Source organism: Bidens hawaiensis, unplaced genomic scaffold (assembly GCF_021521415.1).
Source record: "Bidens hawaiensis isolate Kalapana, Puna unplaced genomic scaffold, B.hawaiensis_p1.1 tig00002977_1, whole genome shotgun sequence".
Classification (NCBI taxonomy): Eukaryota; Viridiplantae; Streptophyta; class Magnoliopsida; order Asterales; family Asteraceae; genus Bidens; species Bidens hawaiensis.
In genome coordinates this window covers 1,853,804-1,871,640 of record NW_027491160.1, presented here as the reverse complement: position 1 = coordinate 1,871,640, position 17,837 = coordinate 1,853,804, and the positions used below count along the sequence as shown (strand labels likewise).

Here is a 17,837-nt window from a genome sequence, read left to right as displayed (position 1 = left end):
CACGTAAAGCTTAATGTTGAATGAACTTGGCTTGAGTTTACTTAAGCTTATCTCGTTTAAAGCTTTTAGCGAGTTGATTTCAAATAGATAACAAGTGACTTGACTCATATACATAATTACATCATAATTGAATACGAACCACTAGTCTATTCACTTATCAAGTAATATTACGAGTCAACAAAACCGCTTAAACTTCAAACTTCAAAATGAACCATGTACTCTTCCTCAACACTTCTATAACTATACATAGGCTCCTAACAATTTTTTTAACAATCTAATCTACTCATAACAATAATACATCGTCCTTCGTGGGACTCGAACCTTCAACCTTAAAAAAAGCAAGCACCTTATAACACGTCACGATATCATTGGACCAAATGCTCTTTCATGTCTTTGCATAATTTATTCTTTTTTTAAAACATCGATTTTCTTGTGTTTAGACTACCGCACTTTTCAAACTATATAATCTTAACCAAACCCACATATACTTTAAAGTTTAGCTTTGACGTTCTGCCATAAATATTATTCTTTAACACAGGAAGAACACATAATTTATTTTGTTTTTTTCTGAAAAAGAAAAAAGAAAATAATTAGTATGGGTTTGGCATCTGTGTCAGACTGTCATGTCAGCCTCTCCACATTCAAATAACCTTCATCCGTCTATCGTAGAACACACTACATACAACACTCTATATTAATAATAATATTATTATTATTATTCATATTCATTCACTCACCCACCCAAACCCTCTCATCAACCCACCAAAGGAAAGGAAAAGATGAGAGAAATCCTACACATCCAAGGCGGGCAATGCGGCAACCAAATCGGGTCCAAGTTCTGGGAAGTGATCTGCAACGAGCACGGCATCGACTCCGCCGGCCGCTACACCGGAGGCTCCGATCTCCAACTGGAACGCATCAACGTCTACTACAACGAGGCTTCCGGCGGCCGCTACGTCCCGCGTTCCATCCTCATGGATCTCGAGCCTGGCACCATGGACAGCATCAGATCCGGCCCCTACGGCCAGATCTTCAGGCCCGATAACTTCGTCTTCGGGCAGTCCGGGGCCGGGAATAACTGGGCCAAGGGCCATTATACGGAAGGCGCCGAGTTGATTGATTCCGTCCTCGATGTTGTCAGGAAGGAGGCTGAGAATTGTGATCTCTTGCAAGGTATCTTTATGTCTTGCTTTTATCTGTGATCTAGTGATTAACATTTGAATTATGAGTTTTGTCTATTGTTTTGATTATATTTGAATTCGGATCGTATTTCTTTCGGTGCTGTTTGACCGATTTCACATATTTGGACCAGTTTTGACTGTAATTTGATCTGCCTTTGACCGACTTCGGATTTTTAGGTCTGATTACTTGAAATCGAATGCGGTTATGTACAAAGTTTTTCTAAAAATTTGTATAATTTTTCAAACGTATTAATCGGATTGGATTAGTGACTATAGTAGTTTATATACTTCAAATATTTTGACCAAGCTCTGACCATTTTCGACAGATTTTGACTCTAGTTTCACAGTTTTTGTTTACCGAAATCTGATCGATTTGGACCGCCTTTGGCCGACTTCTGATTTTTAGGTCTAATTACCTAGAATATGATTGGAATGATACACATCTATGCTGCTTAGTGCTCTATTCGTTAGGATTTTTCATATTTGATTCAATGTTCATAGGTTTGGTATGTGTACAATACAAGATATCAGTTTTTTATTCAATTTGATTTGATTCGGTTTTTTGGTGGCAGGTTTTCAGGTTTGCCACTCGCTTGGGGGAGGTACAGGATCTGGAATGGGAACACTGTTGATATCAAAGATAAGAGAGGAATACCCGGACCGAATGATGCTTACATTTTCGGTTTTCCCTTCACCAAAGGTGTCAGACACTGTGGTTGAGCCTTATAATGCCACACTCTCGATCCACCAGTTGGTTGAAAATGCTGATGAGTGTATGGTGCTTGACAACGAGGCGCTTTATGATATCTGTTTCAAGACCCTAAAGCTCACCACTCCAAGTTGTAAGTATCCTTTTCTTTAGTTAAACCTCAGATTATATTAAGAACAGGTCGATGTTGGTTATGATTATTTGAAATTATTCAGACAAACTAAATTGAAACTTTAAATTGTTTTAATTTTGAAACATTTAGATTGTTATCATAGTGATATCGTTTTTGTAACACATTTTTCATTTTTTACTAAATAACGTTTTCGAGTCGATTCAACCTGTGGATTTGTACAAGTCCAAACCCATTTTGACGACTTGTCTATTTGGCACGTTTTGCAACTTTTGAACTAACGGACCGACTAGTCGAGTAATTAAGAATTTTATTGTAATCATATTGTTTTTGTACTCATTTTATTTATAATAGAAAATGTTTGTGAGTCAACTCAATATGACCCATTTTGTTTAACTCGTGTTGTCGTGCAAAAAGGATTATATGTTTTGACCCGAACTTGTTTTAATCCGTTTAGCCACATCGAATAATATTATGATCAATATGGAAAAATTTATCGTTGTCTTTTTGCAGTTGGTGACCTGAACCACTTGATCTCTGCAACCATGAGTGGTGTAACATGCTGCTTAAGATTCCCGGGACAGCTGAACTCTGATCTCCGAAAGCTTGCAGTCAACCTAATCCCATTCCCTCGTCTCCACTTCTTCATGGTCGGTTTTGCCCCCCTCACTTCTCGCGGGTCCCAACAATACATCTCTCTTAGCGTGCCAGAGCTGACTCAGCAAATGTGGGAGGCCAAGAACATGATGTGTGCTGCAGACCCACGCCACGGCCGATACCTAACTGCCTCAGCCATGTTCCGAGGCAAAATGAGCACCAAAGAAGTTGATGAACAAATGATGAATGTTCAAAACAAGAACTCGTCTTACTTTGTCGAGTGGATACCAAACAATGTTAAATCAAGCGTTTGTGACATCCCACCAACCGGGCTTAAAATGGCTTCCACATTTATTGGGAACTCGACTTCGATTCAAGAAATGTTTAGGCGAGTGAGCGAACAGTTTACTGCTATGTTTAGGAGAAAGGCGTTTTTGCATTGGTATACTGGTGAGGGGATGGATGAGATGGAGTTTACTGAGGCGGAGAGTAATATGAATGATTTGGTGGCGGAGTATCAACAATATCAGGATGCAACGGTGGATGATGATCAGGAGTACGAGGAAGAAGAGGTTGAAGAGGGGCAGTACGAGGAGTAATATATATATGCGGTTTGTTTTGTTTGCTTGTTTGATTGTACGTTGTTTTGGGTGACATTCGATTTCATTGTGTATGATGCTTGGTGATGCTCGGTTTTCCATGTATTACAACGTACTTTTTGCTTGGTTTCAATTTCAGTTGTGGTTTGATTCATAATTTGGTGATGATTTTGTTATAATGCTTGGGATTAATATGTTGTTTGTTTTGAGTTTGATCTTACTTTGGTTGAAAAGGTTTCTAACTTCATGAGTTAATACAGAAATATAATGGTTTTGATATACCAAGGCTCTTATGGGGTAGCGGCACTTAGAGCTGCACAAATCGGGTACACCTTGAAAACCCGAACCGGTTCGGAACCGGTTTTTTTCAACCCGGGTAGAGAATGACACCGGTTCCAGTCAGGAACCGGTTCGGTTCCCGACCCGAACCGGTGCCCAGATATGCGAACTTTTAAGAACCGGTAGGGTATGAACCGGAACCGGTTTTTACGTAAAAACCGGTTCCACCGGTTTTTTTTGAAATTTAAAAATTAGAGCCGTTAGGAACCGGTTCCAACGGCTATATAGCCGTTTTTGACCGTTGGAACCGGTTTTTTAACTATAAATAGGGTATTTTCTTACTAATAATAGCAAGTTTCAAAACTATCAAACACACTCCAATTCCAAAACCATAAAACACACTACAAACCAAAATTAACCTTAAACCGACCACAAATGGCATCCAATGATGACGTTGTTATGGTGATCGAAACAACAAGATGCCCCGATGTTTGGGTCCATTACGATTTGTGTCTCATGACCGACTCACATGAGTTGGCACGTTGCAAATATTGCTCGAAGTTTCTTAAAGCAGGGTCCAACTCGACATTACGAAAACATACGAATAAGTATTGTCGAGAGAAAAAAAGATTGGAAGATAAAAAAAAGGAAGTGGGAGAGTCGTCCGGCTCTACAACCCAAAAATAAGTATTCCCGGATTAAAACGACGGACTTTGTTTTTTATGTTTTAGTTGTTATGTTTAGTATCGTTTATGTGTTAATAATGTTTGTAATAGTTAGTTTTTAAATAAATAAAATGTTCGTCGTTATTAAAAAAGTAACAAAAATTAATCGAACAAATTATAATAAAACATATAGTACAATTCTTCTTCGTCGAAACAAATAATTTTACCAAAACAAATAATTAGTCGAACAAGTTACAAATAATTTTACCAAAACAAATAATTACAAGTAATGGTGAAACAAGTAATGGAAACAAGTTATATATAGGTTTGGCCCAAAAACCGGTTCCAACGGCTATATTACCGTTGGAACCGGTTCCAACGGATATATTGCCTCAAAAACCGGTTCCAACGGCTATATTACCGTTGGAACCGGTTCCAACGGCTATTTGGTGTCTAAAAAACCGGTTCCAACGGCTATATTACCGTTGGAACCGGTTCCAACGGCTAGTTTGACTTTTTGTTTGACCCTTGAAAAAAAACCCGTCGGAACCGGTTTTTCCGGGTACGACCCGAACCGGTTCCAAATAATAACCGGGTTGGAACCGGTACTGAAATATATATAGTAGAACCGGTCCCGATTTTCGGGTACAAAAATACCCAAACCGGGTATTGTTCCAACCGGGTTGGAACTGGAACCGGTTCCGGTTCGGTTCCACCGGTTAGGTTCCGGAACCGGTTTTTTTGTGCACGTCTAGCGGCACTTGCGTGGTACCGGAATGCTACTGCTGCTTTGAAATAACCACCCGACGCAAGTGTCCTTTTCTGAAGAATAACCCGTTTAGTGGCTGTTGAGCCCGCTTAATACAGCTGAACGACTAATTAACAAGAATGACCTGCTTAATGACTGTTGAACCCGCTTACTAATATACCGAGTTCAAGTCGAAACATAAGCAAAGCTACGAGTTAACAAAATCCACCACATTTTTCTCTATTTTCATAATTTTCACAATTTCTGCGACAAACTTCATGCAGTGAACTCCATCTACCACAAGGAGAAGTTTTATCAGTTCTGGTACTTCTAACAAAATTAATTTTCTTTTAGTTTCCTTTATAGCATATGATCTGCGTATTTCCAACGAAGTTTTTTTTATTTATTTATTTGAACATCAATTTTTTTTACTTTTAAAATCCTTTTTAACCTTGTACTTCAAAGGATTTAAACATACCATCTCATTTAAAAAAAGTATACTCCATATTACTAGGCACAGGCGGATCTTCGAGGGACTTAGGGACAGCTAGGCTGGTCTACTTCTCAACCTTCTTTGTTTTATGTATCGAATACCACTGAACCAATATTATAGTGCAATAGATCCAAAACATTTTTTGAGATCCGTACCTCTAATATTTTTGTTTTAGATAAGAGAAAAGGTCAGGGTCTTCTAACAAACGGTTATGCTGATATATAAAATGTTTCGTTTAAACAGTTTTAAGTGTGGCTAGTAAGATAAATAGTTAGGGTGAGACATCAAAGAGGTGTAATTAATAAATGGAAGGTTTTGGGGGTCCCATTTGAGATTAAAAAAGAAAAAAGAGGACTCAAGTTCGATTCATGGAGTTTTCTCATCAGTTGAGTATTTTTTTCTGATGATGAAATGGAGATATCCATCATTAATCAAAATTGATATATGTTAAAAGAAATTGTAGATGGAATCATGGAAAGGTGGCAATTGGGTTTTCGACACGTGTTATCCATGCAAAGGATTGACCGTATATTCCTTGTTCAATGGACCATTTTCATTTGGCAACATGCCACCGAGTGTTTTTCTTCGTCGTTGGGGAATCTTGTCATCACCTTGGTTCTTTTTTTTTTTTTTTTTTTTTTATATTTATATCATCTGCTTTATTATGTATTTATCGCATACCCTAGTGTGTCAATTATTTGGGTGTTCAAGAATTACGAGACCTCTACCAACTCTAATAGGAGCTAAATTCAAATAGTTCAAAGTAGAACTGAAAACAGAGTTCCATTTGGTTTTCGGTTTCAATTTACCAAACCGAATTATTATTAGTTTAGAGGATTAGTTAGGCTAGATAAGATTATATTAAAATTGTAATTGTATTGAATTGAGGACAAACTTAAATAATCATTATTTGTGTGAACTAAGTTTTAAATCAAAATCAAAATTTTGGAACCAAATATTCAATTTGGTTTTGGTTAAGACTGAGCTGACACATGAATATGTATTTTAATTTGGTGTTAAACGGTTTCGGCCAGGTTTTAGCCTTTTAGGTTTAGCTAGAAATAGTTCATATATAAGTAAGTTTAATTTCTTTCTTTCTTTTTCTTTGTGATTTACCTATAGTAAAATTGACTAAATCGCTCATGATTTATTCGAGTTAAGGTTTACTAAAATCTCAAATAAAATTAAGTTTAAACGAGCTCAAGCTTAAACTAGAGTTTATTCAGCAAATGGACACAAGTTGAGTTACTGAAGTTACCAAGGCTTTGTAGAAGTACTCATTGGTTGAAAAGGAGGTTTAGATTAGTTAATTAGAGTTTGAAATGACCAGAATTTGAGTTCTTTTAGGTGAAGACGTGCATGAGCTCATGTACCCCGAATAACATACATTAACATCAACAATATCTAGTAAATTTCATAAATAGTCAAAGCTAGAATGGGATGTAGGCAAACTTTGCCTCAATCCCTTAAAATAGAAGGGCTGCTTTCAACGAGATCTCCGCTCCGAGAAAAGAAAAACAAAACAAAAACATGAAAGTAAAACAAATAAAGTTTAAAATGAAATATTAGAATAGTGTGTTATTAAGTACGAACAAAAGAATTTGAATATAATAACAATAATAATAATAATAATAATAATAATAATAATAATAATAAGTAAAGAATACAGTGAAGTTGTTACCATAAGACATATTTCTAACTAAAACTATATTTTTCTCTTAAAAGTCCTTAATTTTAATCTTACACTTTAATAAGTCATATCATCAACCATGTTTATCAAATCATGTCTAATCTCTCAGCCCAGATCAATTTGAGTCTGCCTCTACCCCTCCTCCTCTTTATATAACTGTTTTCTCCGTGTCGCCTGTTTTCTTTTCACTTGTCCAAACAATCTCAATTTTCATTCCTTTATCTTATCGGATATATTAGTCACCCCTAATCTCTATCAAAAGTTGAGTTTTAATAATATTTTGTTGTAAACAAATTAATTTTACAAAACGCGACGACACAAAAGGTTCAAATCACTATATATTATAGGTTATATAAAAATAATTCCTTTAATTTAAATTTATTTAACAGAAATCAAATGGCATTTTTTTCTCCTAAAATATTTCTACATAATACAGTTTTACAGCTTAAATGGTTTATTCCTGTATCAACCCCGTGAAAACAAGAGTTGCTTACCCGTTCATCTATATGACATGATCTTAGATTCCTATTGGGATGTGTATGGTCGAATTGGATTGGTTTTTGGATCAAACCTAACCAAAAAAATTCAATTTTTGGATCTTTATAAACTATTCAGCTTCGTTTCTTTTTTTGGTTTTCAGCTTTTACAATCAGTTCAACACACTTCACTTAATCATTTGGATATGAAATTTTTTTATTGAAAAAAAAATGACTAAAAATAACGAATTTGCATCTAAAATTTACACATTTTGTCCTAAACTTTTTTTCAACAAATAATTAATTATTACAAATTTCTGATAAAACTTTTGTAGATACCATTTTATTAATTTCTATGGATGATTTAAAATCGGGCTTTCAGTTTTATGATATAGCAAAATTGAATCCAAGCCGAAAAACTAGTTTTTAAGAAAATGTCAACCAAACCGTCGATTTTTATTGGATTAGGTAATCGATTATGCGGTTCAATTACCTTTCGTATTCCGGTTCGGTTATTTCGATTGTGCTTCTTGTTCTTATGCGTACCATGCTAATTTGACCAGTCACCGGTATTAACCGACGTCAGTGTAAAAAACCTGTCTTCTTTACTCCTACCCAATCACAAACTTATGAAATAAATAATTAAACCATACAAAAGAGTCGGTTCTCACTACAATCCGAAACCTCATGATAAGATATATATCCACACACTGCCCAAACCAAACACACAAATTACAATAAAACACACACATATAGAGCTTAAGAATTAAGATGGGTTGGTTTATAAGAGAAGGTAGGTCAGATCAAAGCTGGGTTGACCAGACCCTCGGTTCGGCATCCGCACCACCCACGCAGTTGCTAGCCTTTTCGGGTCTAGTCATGTTCTTGATGTACATGTCTAGTCAGTCCGAGTCCAAGGCGCATGATGAAAGTGAGAATCTCAAGTTTCTCTTGTACTTGTTGCCGCTTGTTTTATTAGGGGTAACTTATCTTACGATGAAGAACCGGTTGTCTAATGCGGTCCAAGCAGCGGGTGTGCCGGTTGAGTCGGGAAAGCAAGATGGATGTTCTCCATGGAAGGTGGCGTTGATTGTTGGTTTGGTGCTGGTTTTGGTTAAGTATCATTCATAAGTTTTATAGGTTTGGTTTGAAAGTTTTGCTTGGACCATGTAGGTGAATTTTGGTGATTTTTCAAAATGCTTTGTTTGATGATGCTTGTTGTTTCTATTTTAATATATAAGTGAAGTGCTAAAAGGTGGTTTTATAAATTAAATTTTTCAAAAGTGAAAATTAAAAAGCTAGCTAAGAAATTATTTAACCTAAGCTAATACTTAGATTTGTTAATTGAAATTTGAACCCACCTATAACTAGAGGCTACGTCTAAACGATAATTAACATCAGTGTCGAAGCTAGGAATTTTTTTCTATGAGTTCGGGATTTTTCAGTCCTCGGTTTTTTTCCTGCCTCAAAGTTTTCGGACTCGAATGAGTAAGGTAGATCATTTTACCAAATAAATAAAATACATTATCACTATCATAACAAAAGTATATCGTCGTTGTTTTCGGGCCCAAACTGGCGAAGAAGGAGGCGATAGTCTGGTCGATAGAAAAGAAACTGATTGTCATTGTTTTTGGCTATTTTACTTTAAATTTTTTTTAATTTATATATTATACATGAGTTATTATTGGCTTCCTTATAATGTTTGTAACTAATTTTTATGGTTTTCTTAAAAACTTTTTATATTTTATTAACAAAATATTCATTGTAAAAAAAATTTTAAGTCAATTTTTTCATAACTAATGGGTTTGAATTTTTTTTTTCAAATGATACTGGGTTCACTCGTCAAAAAAGAATGAGTTTGCTCGTTAAATTGCACCTACAGGTTACATATAAAATCGAAAATTGAACGGGTTTGGCCGAAACCGAGGAGATATATGTGGCTCCGCCACAGATTAGCATGATCAACGAACCACTTCCCTAATATCCAAATTAACCAAACTATTTATAACTGAAATCGAACCGTTATAATTATATAAAAACCGAAACATCTCGAGTCACCGCTTATGTTGCAACCTGAATGCTCTTGGTTTGATTTGTTTTCATTTTAAGTGATTCCTATGTCCTATAATTTCAACCACTAGTAAAAATGGCCTTTTACAGGGCTATATTTCAATTTAAGCGGTCCATTTAGTTTGTGTGTTCTCTTTTTACATTATTCTATTATAGGATTGGGCCATAGTTAGACTTAATTAATAGCTAAGCCCACTAGATATAGCTTCGGCCCGCTTTACCTTTATATATCCTTTATATATAGAGATGGGGAGGTGACTGTGGAATAAAACTAGGGAAGCTGAGAATCACTGATCAAACGAACTTTGATTTAACTCATTTCAGTGACATTGGATACAGCTCGTTGAATATTACAGTTCATAATCATTTAATTGTATTTCTCGTTTCCAGCTAGACTTTTTTTAGTCGGTCTTCTTGTTTTATATATAAAATTACAGTTAAAAAAAAGATAATGATAATAATCTGAACATTTAGTTCTACAAAAAATCTGTTTATGTTTGTTTTTTTGATAAACAGATCATGAACAAACCGTTAGGGTATTTTTTGTCCATAGGAAAGCCTAACAAATTAATCTTTCATGGGTTCTATTGTTATTATTATTATGGTCTAATAATAAGAAAGGAAAAGAAAAATAAAGGAATAAAATATTTTTTTTGTTACTTCCTCCGATTGGAGTTATGAACCAAGACAAAAATCAATTTTTTGTGTTTATGGGCCAGCGTAAGCTCCAAGTCTTTAGGTGGGCTTCGTGACCTCCTCAACAAGATATAAAAAGGATTTAAAGAGTTTTTTTTGGTGCACATGTTCTGCCGTTACACCTCTACGAAATAAAGAAAGATGAGTTTTATTCCTCTTCTGTTAGCAAGGCATATTACGAAGGGAAGAAAAATTAGTGCTTTATTCCTTTGGTGTTTTGACGAAGACAGGAGATGTTTCAGATATCGATTTATTTTATTGTTGGTGGTACCTTTTACTCATTTACTCTTTTGTATTTGGTTCCATATACTTGATGTTAGTTTGTGCCAAGTATATGATGATTTGTGTATGCCTCTAGTTTTACCCAGAGAAGACTTTGTATTGCTCATTATTGGTGATAGTGGATTTGAAGCGGCTCTAGTAGTCCCGTGGTTTTTACTCTCTCCTTGAGAGGTTTTCCACGCTAAAATTTTTGTGTCCCTTGTTACTTTTATATTACCTTATTTGTTTGCATCCTCATTGGTTCATTCGGGTCGGGAAAAGTTTAGCCAAATGAAGATTAATTCCGCAGTTTTTGTTTACTGTTCGTGGCTAGGTTGTCGTTTTTCCCAACACAAACTTCTTTTGCTCATTTACTTAAATGAACGAACATAAACAAAAAGTTACGTTCATTTTTAATTAAATGAACAAACATGAACACATATGTCGTTCGTTTATTTGCATTCATAAATATCATTTACTGAACGTAAGTGCTCATTCATGTCGGCCTATGTTCATTTATCCACCCTTATGTTTTCTTAAATAATCGTTCAAAATTTTTTATTATTAACAGAAAAAAGTTGATTGGTTAATTTAGTAGCCCATAATTTGTTGATTCAAGAGTGACGTCCCTAGGGGTGCAAACGAGCTGAGTTACTTGAGATCGGCTCGTGAAAAAGCTTGATCGAGCCGAGCTTTATCAAGCCCGAGCCCAAGCTCGAGCCTAAAAGTAAGCTCGTTTAATAAACGAGTCCGAGCCCAAGCTTCACTTATCTAGATCGAGCCAACTCGTAAGCCTAAACGAGCCTGCCATTTATATAATTTTTTAATATATATTTAATAATATTAATTTATTTATATATATATATATAATGTTATGGAAAAATAACTAAAATAACTAAATAATATATATTCTTTTATACATAAAATTATAATTGAATATATATATATATAAATAATTATAAATATAAAAAATTAATTAATAAATAGTAAACAAGCCAAGCTCAAGACTAGTTGAGCTCGGGCTCGGCTCGACTTATTTGCACCCCTACATGTCCCCTTCCAATTTCAAGCCGACATCCTCTAGTATTAAAAAAACTAATTCATTTACGCATCCTTGTTTTCCTTTATTTATATTCACTAAGAGTGACAATTGTTGAAATGACTCGAAGCATGACCAAATATGACATAAAAAATAGCATGTTTTTAGTCGACTAACACAGCCTGCTTAAAAAAGGATTGGATTCGAGTTGAACCGTTTAAAAACAGCTTAGGTTAGAGTGGACCCGTTAACCTATTTAAGGATTTAAAAGAAGTATAGTATACTTTTGTTTTTACCGTTTTTCATTTTCTGAATAACACTTGAAATTTCTAATCAATTTTTAAAATATTTATTTATTTTTTTTAATTCATATTATTCATTTGCTTTACAGACACTAAATTATATTCCTTTTATTTTTAAAAAAACTCTTCCAATTCCTTTTTATATATGGGTTAAAAGGGCCGTGCTCTGGTCAACTCGAATTTATGTGTGTGTGCAGGTTAGGGTTCGAATCTTTGATACGAATAATAATATGGGTCAGGTTCGAGTTGCATTTTTTAACTCGCCAACCCGACACGATTAACGCCCTAAATTATTCATCATTGTTCTATATTCATTTAAATGAATTTGGGTTTGTTTCTCTTTTTGAATTGTTCATTTCACATTTTAAGTACAAACGTAGATGAACACGATCACTATGATTTTCTTAACAAACTAGCTCGAATAGGAAACCATGTTCGATCATTTATTCGACTAAAGCTAAATTAACAAACACGGACATATCATGTTCATGTTTTTCTATTTGCTTGCATGCCTGTTAGGCAATTACAATTATAAAAAGTTGCAAGCAAGGCATGTGGAAAGAATACTATTAGTAACCAAGGAGTGAAGAAAAATGAGCTGATGCACCGGAGGCTCAGGCAAGATCAAGAAGCAACTTTACATTTGAAAGATCTCGGTTTAACCATCTCACATAATTATTTATTCCTAAAGGAGAAGTATATATCCCTTTGGAGGTTATTAGCAACTTAGTGTAACGATTTAGTGGGATAAGTTCAGTTAGGTTTGCTGCTTTCAACTTCTGGCTGAGAAAAATAAACTATTGTATTGATTGTTTGAGTTTTTGAAAGTTCGTTTAGTTGCTAAAAATTAAAAAGCAAAAATTGTTTTTTCTTTAACTTAATTCAGAAGAACTTTTTCTTGCACCATTCGTAAATTACTACAAATGTTTCCTCTCATGGTAGCACTCCTATAAAATGATCAGGTATTCAATAATCATGGCGATGGCCACGTGGCTTACTAGCGTTATATGCTTCTCTCTATCAAAATGATGCGGGTTCGAGTCCCACAATAAGATATTATATGGATTTAATAGTAGATTTTTAGTGAATACGTGGCCGTTTAAAAAAAAAGAAATTATATTATTCTATATAAATATTTTATAATTAATATTCAACATCTACTATTATAATTTATCCAATTAATGTATAGTAAAATAATTTACATGGATACCAATTTATGCCTTCCATATTTTATGATACCTCTTGATAGTAACTAAAAATAATGTTTTAAAACAATCCTTGGTAAGAGTTCACCCACAAGTTGATTTACTACATATGTTAAAAGAAATAGATCAAGTTTTCAAATTTACATGATTAGCAACTAGTACTAGGGCTGGCAATTTATACACGAGTACACGACACGTACCTATACGATTTTAACAGGTAACGGTAAGGCTTTAACAGGTTTCGTGTATTAAACAGGTAGACACGAATTTATCTGTTAATTTTCGTGTCTAAACAGGTAAAATACCTGTTTACCTGTAAGTACCTGGTTAGATTTTTAAAATTAAATATATATATATATATATATATATATATATATATATATATATATATATATATATAATATTATAATTATAAACTATTATTATCCATTTATCCCCAAACCCTAACTCCCGTTTCCACTTTCACGTTTCCAAACCCTAACTCACTTCTCCATCGCCGCCACCACTTCTCCGGCTAAACCTCTCTTCGCCCACTACCCTTCTCCGGTGATTCCTCTTCCACCACTTCCTCACCGGACTTTCTCAGTTTCTCCTTTCCGTTGTCAGAGCCGTCGCCACCCGCCGGTGCTCCCTTCTACTTAGTAATGTTGCTTGATAAAACTATATGAATATGCCCAATTGTCCATATGATTAATATGACTAATTGACTATACTTATTTTGTGTGTAGGTTTGATTGTTTGCTTGCTTGGAATTGAAGATTTGAGAAGAAAGACCAATTGGAGCTTGGAAGTTTGGAACTTGATGTTGTTTGATTAGAATTCAGATGCTTTATTTTAAGACTTTTATGAACTTTCAACGACTTTTGTTTGCTTGTTATTGTTTGCTTCTATGGTTTTTTGTCTTAAAATTGTTAAGGATCATGGATTTATGTTTTATTTTAAAATTTTTATGAACTTTTGATGACTTTTATTTTCCTAAACAGGTTGTCAAATTTGTGTTACTAAACATCTCTTATCGTGTATTACAGGTATTAACAGGTTCGTGTTCGTGTTTAGGATACAGGTACACGAAAAGTTTTCGTGTCGTGTACAGGTATACCCATTTCATGTTCGTGTCTTATCGTGTTCGTGTCTTATTGTGTACGGGGTATACACGATATGCCAGCCCTAACTAGTACCATGGTTACAAAAGTTGCTAGGCGCTCCCAGGATGGTCAACTGGGAAACTGCGAGTACTCGGTCTAGGCAGAGAGTACTCGGACGTGGTAAATTATAATGAACCTAATTTTTGAAAACTTATATATATGTCAAGTATCAAAAGTCTACTAATATTTATAACAAAATTTGTGAATATCAATATAAATAAAAAGGATACGTACATCTTTAAATACTAAAGTATCTAAAATTTGAAGATAATTAACTAAAAGACTGGTAGTCATTCTTTAAAATTATAGAAATATGAATTATGTTTAACTTTTTAAAGTAAATAGTTGGCTCGAGTTACCCGACTAGATCCAATTGTGACGAAGGTTGACCACTTTTGATCGATTCCGAGTAATTAGGCGGAGTTAAAAAAAAAGTCGTCTCGTCATCATACCTTGTAGCGATTACTCGGCGAGTACTCGGCGCCTAGTATGGAGTTTTCCATACATGGCAACTACTACTTTTGACACATTCTAAAGCACCAACAATTATTAAAAAAAAGATGGTCAATAAAACAAACGCCTCTTATATACTCATGAAAAACATGTTATTTAATTATATATTTTTTGGACTGATATCTCAAATTAAAACTTAGAGAAAGCTTAAAAATAAATAGTTTAAGAAAAGAACTACACGTGAAGAAAACATACCTACAAATTTATTATCATGTCAAATCATATAGAATTTTAAATGCAATAATTGTATATCCCTTAAGCAAAATAAGTTATTATTAAAGACAACATGCAAGATAAGTTAAATGGTTAATTGCGCATTTTTTCCTGTGCATGAATAATTACAAATTTGTTCTATAAAATAACCGACTATTTTTTTAAAAGAATATACTACATCATCTTTGCTAGTTTTACAATTCATCGGAGTCCATGTCATATTGACATCTATTTGATAAAACGTTACCAACTATTGGGAATGATATTTTTGACTAATATATATTAAAGTGTCGTTTTAGTTATATATTATTAATTAATAACATACAAAAGTAGTAAATACAGAAACAATTTGTTAAAACTTGGTGAAAACACACCAAAAGCTAGGTTTTATTTATTTATATTTAGGACATGTTTGGGATTGAGTTTGAAAAATGCTTATTAGCTTATTGGCTTTTTCAAAAAACCATTTTGAAAAGTCAGGATTTGAGGCTTTTGGAAAAATGCTTTTCAACATTTTGAAAAATCTAAAATAAGAAAGTTTTTTGTAATTGCCAAATACATTTTAATTTTTTAGCTTTTTAAAAATACTAATAAGCCAATAAACATTTTTCAAACTCAATCCCAAACATGCTCTTAGAACAACTAACTAGCACGCTCACTAATCTTATTTTTAAATAAACTCTCATCACATGAGGATAACACCACTTTATGCACTTCTTGATGCCAGTATTCTAAACATTTATAACAAATATTAAGAGGATGAACACATAATACATATGACATATAATAAACAAAATCTTGTAGGTTTGAGATGCGTAGTATTAGATGATAGCCAATGGTCACATAAAATCATTATGATACCCATTTATCCTTATTGAAACCGAATATATTAATATATTACATAGTTTTAGAGTTATAATAAAACATATTTAAAAAGTTATTAGAATATGCACATATTGCAATTGTATTTAAGTATATGATATTTTATGTCAAACTTCTGGGTGAATTTTAGATCGGATCCCTATTAACGATAATTGCAACAAGATATTTTGACCACATAGGATCTCAACCCTTGTGTGGAAACCCGAGAACCTGACTTGTAATGAGTACTCATATATAATGAGGTATGAAATATTGATTATCCAAAAGGGCCTAAGTCAAAGGGTCTAAGTCAAAGGTCACAGGCACCTACGAGCCAAGACATGAAAATACTAAAGCGGCTCTCAATGATGTGAAATGCAAAGTGAGCAATCAAAACATTACAACAACCATTGAATGTGTCATATCATATAAGAATATATTTTTGTGAGCTCTCCCACTTACAAATTGTAGAAAACTAGACGGGGTGAATAGTTTTTCTTGTCTTTAAATCCAATTTCAAGGAGCTAATGACTTTGTTAAACTCTTTTTACAACTTATAATAATATACGCAAATGAGTAAAGAGTTAAGGTTAAAGATGGCACAATCGAATTTATAGAGGTTCAAGTGAATGTTAACTAATTCGCTCTATGTCCTCTCCCCAATCCTCGATCGAGAGTTTTCGTGACCAGTCGTCTCTCTAAAATGGTAGGGATCACTAATACAAAAGTCTTATTCTTCAAAGAAGTGATCACCTCATTCACCAAGCACACAAAATACTTAGCTTAACAATTTCTTCTAATCTCACCATGTCAACAGGCCGGCTCTTGGGGTGTGCCAAGCGGGTGACCGGCAGGGGCACGTTTTTTTCGGGGGCACAATCTTTTAAAAACTTCCCGATGTTATATATGTAAAATACCCAAATGTTTATAATCCCACTATTTTTATAACACTTAAACACCTTTTAGACTGAATTTTTTTAAATTACCCAAACACTTATAGGCCCACTCAAAATTGAAAAAGCCAAGTACTTTTAATTAATCAATGTAAGTTAAATAAATAAATAAAAGAAACGTATAGGCGAGATAACAACAAAGTCGAATTCGAACACCAGCAGTCACAGTAGTATCTGCATAAATGGGTTTTTCAAAATTATAGTTATTGAAATCTTGTTTACGATCCACAATGCCCCAACAATGGCGATGATAGCTATCGAGAACTGAACGTTAGAGAACATAAACTGTGAAGAATTGATTAACCAGTTTGTTATCCAAAATGTTATGAGAGCTTCACAAATCCATTAGCTATTAGCCTATTCAGTATGTCATAAACTTATTCTAATACCATGATTTTGCTAATTGTTATGTTTATCGCTATAACTTTAATCGGCGTACAACAAATGTGTTTACATTACTTAGGACGTTAAGGTTTAAGGTGCATATTTTTTTGGCTCGGCCGGGGCATGTGAATTCTCAGAGCCGGCCCTACATGTCAAGATAGTGAGTCTTCACTTAATAACTAATTAAATGTATATCAAGATAAAGTTCCTAATCTAATACAAAATAACACTATATTAAGATAGTGTGTTCCTCTCTTAAATCACCAGCTAATGATGATTCTCCACTTGTCAAAACACTAGAACAACCTCTAGTGTTGACCCATCAAGTTGCAGGTAAGATGGTTGGATAATATCTTAGAAAAGCTCTTATTTTTTGATCTACACTTTTAATCTTCTCTCTAAATAATTAAACCTTGATAGACTTGAATAATGGAAAAGATTAACCTTGAAGTGTGTGTGTAATTGTTGTAAAGGGTGAAGACTTAGTTTGAATAAATCTTCCATTTATAGCCAAGTATGTGAGAGACAAGACTAAGGGACTGATGACCCGACGGTCGCTTTAGGTGACCCTGGATGCCCAGTTAGGGATGGCAATGAAACCCGAACCCGATGGGAAAACCCGAAACCC

At 34.1% G+C, this 17,837-nt stretch overlaps 2 protein-coding genes across 2 annotated transcripts; both read left to right on the top strand.

Annotated features, from left to right (window-relative positions):
* Window positions 1-779: 779 nt before the first annotated feature.
* LOC143621932 (tubulin beta-1 chain-like) lies at window positions 780-3,295 on the top strand. The gene is made up of 3 exons (XM_077093205.1): window positions 780-1,173; window positions 1,754-2,023; window positions 2,534-3,295. Exons 1-3 carry the CDS (start codon window positions 780-782, stop codon window positions 3,214-3,216), a joined length of 1,347 nt encoding a protein of 448 aa, XP_076949320.1. The 3' UTR covers window positions 3,217-3,295.
* Window positions 3,296-8,338: 5,043 nt separating this feature from the next.
* LOC143621899 (uncharacterized) lies at window positions 8,339-8,698 on the top strand. Its single transcript, XM_077093185.1, has one exon. It carries the CDS (start codon window positions 8,339-8,341, stop codon window positions 8,696-8,698), a length of 360 nt encoding a protein of 119 aa, XP_076949300.1.
* Window positions 8,699-17,837: the final 9,139 nt, after the last annotated feature.